Source organism: Agrilus planipennis, unplaced genomic scaffold (assembly GCF_000699045.2).
Source record: "Agrilus planipennis isolate EAB-ADULT unplaced genomic scaffold, Apla_2.0 scaffold365, whole genome shotgun sequence".
In the NCBI taxonomy this organism is placed as follows: domain Eukaryota; kingdom Metazoa; phylum Arthropoda; class Insecta; order Coleoptera; family Buprestidae; genus Agrilus; species Agrilus planipennis.
In genome coordinates this window covers 131,066-137,303 of record NW_020439243.1, presented here as the reverse complement: position 1 = coordinate 137,303, position 6,238 = coordinate 131,066, and the positions used below count along the sequence as shown (strand labels likewise).

Sequence of the window (6,238 nt, the reverse complement as noted above, 5' to 3'; positions counted from 1 at the left end):
ACTTCTTATCAGTACCTTATAGCTAGATAGAGAATGCGCAGTTCATTCTCTGTGTTTATAATTAAAACTGTTCAAAATGTACTCAAAGAATATGACTATCTATGATATAAACACTACACTGTTATGTTTGTTATTATGGGCTAAAGTAACGACTTACGACGACAGTTCTTACTTACACTTTATTTACAATTTGGGTAGAATAACTAAAGACTTATATGTAACGGTGACTAAGCTAACTGATATGCACAGACAAACTATATGCGACGCTCTTCAGACAATGGACAACTACTCTTCTTCGTGACTTCTTAACGACTACCTTCGCGCCTCCTGTACTCATGACTAATCACTAACTCTATAACATCTAACCATAGAGACTAACTATAGAATATACATATATAGAATAACATACACAACATCCTCCCCTCGGCACAATGAAAAAAAAATACAATAAAACATAGTAAAACTTCCTAAAGGTAAACATATAAAGACAGTTTACATTTGCTAGTTGACTGCGTGTGACATTTGGTTCACATGTGGCTGTTTTAAAACACCTTGTACAGACACCAAATATCTGGTAGCACTTAAAGGTTTGATTACAGTTCCTGAAATTAATGGTGTCTTTCCAATGGGTAGGTGAACCTTATCGCCTTCTCTAAATAGTGTTGTAGTTTGTCCAGGTTGTTTTGGCATTATTAATGATAATAAAGTTTTTGGTTTATATGCTAGTAAAAATTCGTTCGGTGTTTCTGTAATTGAATAGAAATGTTGTTATCTTCGCGAATAACGTACTTCTTTGTATATCTGAGGTTGACATTATCGAGTTTTGCAGATCTTCCATTATTTTTTTTAATTGCCTTTTTACATGTCTGTACTCCTCTTTCAGCTAGTCCATTGCTTTGCGGGTGGAACGGTGGTGAATGTAATATTGTGATATTATAGGCTGTACAGAACTTATAGTATGCTTGGGAGTCAAATAGCGGTCCATTATCGTTCATTATGCTCTCTGGAATACCAAAATATGCAATTAAATTTAGAATTTCAGTGGTAATATTAATGGCTGTATACATGGACATTGGAATCACAGTTATCCACTTGGAATACGCATCACAAATAATGTAGAAGTCAACGTAAATTCTTTGGAAAGGAGCAGACGTTTTTGGCCATGGTGCGGTGGCAGTTTCATGTTTAAAATTGACTTTTGAACATGAATCACACTGTTTACAGAAGGTCTCGATATCACTGTTCATTTGAGGCCACCAGACACATGAACGGGCTAGGAGTTTTGTTCGCACAATTCCCGGATGTCCCTCATGTAGCATTTTCAATATTTCTCCTTGCAGGGAGGCTGCTATCACCACTCTATTATTGAATAATAGATACTTATCTTCTATGGACAGCTAATCCTTAACTTTAAAGAATGCCTATAGTGCTGGGTCTAGGTTTCGCCGTGGCCATCCAATGCGTGTTTTTTCTAAAACTATGGATAAAACTGTGTCTTCAGCCGTCTTCTGTTTTATATCGCACACACTTAACGGTAATGTTTGGATTTCTACCGTGCATATAATATCCTCCATCGTGGGCATTGTAGGTAATCGTGATAAAGCGTCAGGTGCTGACAGTAATTCACTCTTTCGATGCACAATACTGTATTTGTGAGCTTCCAATATTGCAGACCAAAGTTGTAATCGGTGGCTGGCCAAAATTGCTATGGACTTATCTGGATTTAATATGTGTTTGATTGGAGCATTGTCCGTAATAATGGTAAATTTGCGTCCCCATAAGAATTTCCTAAACTTTGTGATTATGGCCAGACCTTCCCTATCCAGATGGGAATAATTTTTTTGACTTTTAGTAAGGGAGCATGACGCAAACATCACTGGTTTTTCATATAATTTGTTATGAATTCTTATTTCATGAGCAAGGACTGCACCCAACCCGACTAAGTATAGTTAGGTTGGCGACTGAAATGTTGTTGACCATAGGAGCAGTTTCCTGGAATGTTTTGATTTCTTCTAATCTGGACATTGTTCTGCTGGATGTTATTCACTGGAAGCGCCCTAGCTAACATACGAGACTGTACTTGAATTGCTTCATTTTGAATAATGATTTGTTTTGCCATTTGAAATGTAAGGTTTGGAGTACTGAGTAATTTTTTTCGAGTGTTATTACATTTAATGCCCACTATAATTCTATCCCTTAGCGTATCATCTAGGTGATCCCCATACTCACACGGAATTGCAAGTTCCATAATAGCATCAATATAATCTGTGGCAGACTCATTGTCTTTCTGAATTCTTTGGTTAAGATTGTACCTACATGTTGCTAAGAGACTACGTGGCTCATACCTGTCTTTTATTATTTTTACCAATTGTGATAATGACTTTTCTCGTGGTTTCTGAGGAAGGCAGCTTGTATGTAAATTTTGGTACGTTCTCGAACCTATATAAAATAGAAATAGTGCCCTTTTTTGGTTGTGTGGTGGAACTTGCTGGCCCTCTAAATGTGACGGTTCCTCTTCTATCCCATTGATTAGACAGAATTCCTCAAAAAGTTCCAGCCAACTGGAGAACGATGTTTCGTTAGGTTGAAAATGCCTTAACAATGAAAATATGGGTTGAAATACCACGTTGCTGACCGTAGCTTCCACACCATTTCCATTTGCGATGTCCACCATTTTGTTTTTTGAAACGACGCTTGGGTGGTGAGACAAAGGATGATCGATCTATTTTTGAATGACTGGATGATTAACTGATAATACGCTGTCGATTGACTTTATGACCGATACTACTTATAACAGGAAAGCCGACACTCACGGTTTCTTTGTTGAAGCTACCACGCGATTGGAACGAATCCTCGTTGCCAAACTGTTATGTTTATTATTATGGGCTAAAGTAACGACTTACGACGACAGTTCTTATTTACACTTTATTTACAATTTGTACAGTATGGGTGGAATAACTAAAGACTTATATGTAAGGGTGACTAGTTAACTGATATGCACAGACAAACTATATGCGACGCTCATCAGACAATGGACGACTACTCTTCTTCCCGTGACTTCTTAACGACTACCTTCGCACCCCTAGACTAGGTAAATAGATGTAAAACTCTCGAGATTTGGACGATAGTAGTGACATCTAAGTTTACCCCACATTAGTAGACGATACTTGAAATATATATATAAATGGTATTGGCAAAGAAAACTTCGAATTTCACTGCCATCTATACATCAAANTAAAAAACTGTGAATTTTAGAGGTGTCGGGTTTTGAGAGAAAACGTAATTAATTTCTCTAGGTTTGCACATTTATCGTTTGAAAACGTGAAAATTTTATGCAAAAATAATTTGGTTGAGGGTTGAGAGAATATCAATCCAAATGCAGCAAAGCTGATAATACATATATTACAATTGAAAGTGAATAATTGCATAGAAAGTGTATACAAAAGTATGAATTAACATAAATGAAAATGTAAATATCAGTAGTGAAAATAGTTTAAGTATAGAAAAAGAAAAAAAGTTTGGAATAAGAGACGACTGTTATGGAGAGTTTCAAAAAGGTGTGTAGTCTAGTCGAGATCGAAAAGTAAAGAGAGTTCCAGAAGTGACACATTCGGTGGGAAGCTAGTTCCAGCTGTTGGCAACTCGATTAGAGAGGAAGTGAGCACGCACATCAGTCCTCGTTCTCTCTTTCCTAAGTCGTAGAGAGTGCCCACGAAACCTAAGGTTGGGAACAGCAGACTCGACACCATCTACCTAAGGTGTTGTGTAGATTTCACTGCCAATGATGGTACAGCGCTGCTTGTAGTCCAGGTGGTGTATGTTGCGGGGGCGTTTTGACAGCTTTCTTTGCGTTCTCTCCAAGTGGTCAATATCCTTCTTATAATATAGGGACCAGACTGGGCTCACATATTCCAGTATGGGGCGAAGATACATCACCATGATGGATTTCGTAAGTTCACAGTCTATTGTGGAGAAAGCCTTCAAGATTAGGTGAGACTAGCGGTTGGCCTTTCTAGCGTCTACACGAACTTGCTGGTCCCGCTTGAGGTTTTCAGTAATGACAACACCAAGATCCAATTGCGAGCTCGTGGTTTCAATCCTGGTGTTTCCCAAGAAGTAGGTTACTGGAGAGTTTTTCTTCTTGCTGATGTGTAGGACCCAACACTATGCCTGGTTGAGGGGAATGAGCCATTTCTCAGACCATTTCAGCACAAGGTGTAAGTCTACCTGTAGTTGTTGGTGAGACAGTACCGGGTCAGCAAAGAGCATCGTGTCATCAGCATACGCATTCCATCTGCAGGTGAAATCCCTTCCAATGTCAATCGTGTAAAGGACAAACAAGAGTGGGCCGAGGACCGACCCTTGAGGAACACCACTAAGAAACATCCGTGGAAAAGAGACAGCCTTACCTACTCTCACTCTGAAGGACCTACCGTTGAGATAGCTTCGGATCCAGGCTAAGAGTTTCCCCCTAATGCTCAGACGTTGCAGATTTACAATCAAGCGGTTGTCGAAAGCCTTGGAAAAGGCCCTAGACCAGTTGTTAACGGAGGAGAGGAGGTTTGCCAAGGAGAAAGTCATGCTGTTGATCCGGTACCAACCTGCGCTCGGTAATGAAGTCTAGCATCTGGCGCACCACTATTCGCTCCATGACCTTACCGACTGGGCTTGTAAGGCTGATCGGACGGTAGTTGATAGGATCCGTCTGGTCACCCTTCTTGAAGATGGGAGTGACAAGAGCCTCTTTCCAATCCTCCAGAAGGACACCAGAAGTGACACAGGCCACCAGGCTTAGACTGCAGAGAGTCTGGCCCACTTCTATGATGGAAAAGTATGTGTCCTCCAGGGCGGCGGTGGGCCCGTCTGAAGGCAGTAGCTGTTGTTCCGGGGTCAGTGGGGGTTCAAGAGTATAGACCTTTTGAAATTCATCCACAAAGGTTTCAGCAATGGAAGCCTGGTCGGTGGCCAGTAGGCCGGTTGAGGTTTTGATCACCTTCGAGGCATCTGACCTGGAGCTGCAGTGGCATCGAACCCAGGAGTGAAAACATTTTCCTCCAGTGCTAATTATGTGCCTCTCGTAATTCCTCCTTCTATCCCTAATAAGACGAGTTAACTACTTTGTGATGGTTCTGTGTGATGAGTAGTCGCAGTCGAAACCAGTGGTCTTGTATCGCTTCCATGTTCTTAGTTTTTGGCGTGCAAGTTTCCTAATGGAGTGGTCAAACCAGGTTTTGTCCGGATTGACAAGAGTTCTGTTTAGAGGAATGTGTGCCTGGAGAAGAGCTATGGAGTTGTTGTGGTATTGCGACTAGAGTGAGTGTGCGTTATTCGATAGGAAGGGGGGTTGTTTAGCAGTGTTCGTTGATTTACCAGCGATTCCCTGATAACGTCGTACTTCGATTTGTGGTAACATGGACGAGTCTGAGAAGCCGGTGTTAGTACGTCCACTTGGGTGTGTGTGTGGAGGATATCGTGGTCAATGCAACTCAAGGGCCAGCGTGAAATAGGCGCGGCAATAAAGTCGGCGTCATTAGTAAGGATAAGGTCTAGGATTGAGGGTGTCTGTTGCCGTCTATGTCTGGTTGGGAAGGTTACCTTCTGCACCAGGTTGGTGCGAGTGTACATTTCCAAGAAGGCACGTTCCACCACAGCACCCGTAGTGATGATGCTTTCGGCCCACGTTATCGTTGGCAAGTTGAAGTCGCCGAACACAACCAAGGGAGAGTTTTCATTTGAGAGACGTTCAATAGTAGCGAAGAGCAGGTTATCGGATTCCTGTAGACCCAATTCTGGACGAGGGGGTCGGTAAACTCCGCCCAGTGTGAAGTGAAGAAGTCCCAGAGAGAAGTCCAGCCAGAGAGCCTCGACAGGGTGGCGTTCCAGGTGTGTCCTGCGGACAGTATGGAGTGGGATGCCATCTATCTGATGTGCAGCATCGATGATCACACCTCTATGGGTCCCATCAAGACGGTCTCGGCGGTGGATGGAGAAACCCGGTATCTGTACCATTGTGTCTGGAATTTCTTCCTGCAGTCATATCTCAGTAATAATGATGATGTGGGGGGCCGTTGCACGGACTTCCAATGTAAGCTCATCGAATTTGGCTCAGAGATGCTGTATTGGTGTAGAAAAACTTGATATCTGCGATTGAGGTTGGTGGATTTGCTACTGCCTTTTGCCGTTTCCCGAGAGCCCAATCAGGGTCATTTTTGTTTTTCTCCCTTAATTCGGCGCGGAG

The 6,238-nt window shown here is 41.9% G+C and overlaps 1 protein-coding gene across 1 annotated transcript; it reads right to left on the bottom strand.

Annotated features, from left to right (window-relative positions):
• Window positions 1-3,996: 3,996 nt before the first annotated feature.
• LOC108742549 lies at window positions 3,997-6,009 on the bottom strand. Its single transcript, XM_018477798.1, has 6 exons — window positions 5,371-6,009; window positions 5,118-5,308; window positions 4,602-5,009; window positions 4,434-4,531; window positions 4,228-4,361; window positions 3,997-4,164 (listed from the first exon to the last, which is right to left on the bottom strand). The coding sequence occupies exons 1-6, from the start codon at window positions 6,007-6,009 to the stop codon at window positions 3,997-3,999; spliced, it is 1,638 nt and encodes a 545-aa protein (XP_018333300.1).
• Window positions 6,010-6,238: the final 229 nt, after the last annotated feature.

Excerpts from the sequence above, each read along its gene's own strand:
- LOC108742549 (XM_018477798.1), bottom strand. The coding sequence starts at position 6,009 with ATGGTACAGATACCGGGTTTCTCCATCCACCGCCGAGACCGTCTTGAT. Across the intron at positions 4,532-4,601 it reads GACTTCATTACCGAGCGCAG|GGCCTTTTCCAAGGCTTTCG; the intron begins GTTGGTACCGGA and ends CAACTGGTCTAG. Across the intron at positions 4,165-4,227 it reads TGTCTCACCAACAACTACAG|TGTTGGGTCCTACACATCAG; the intron begins GTAGACTTACAC and ends AACCAGGCATAG.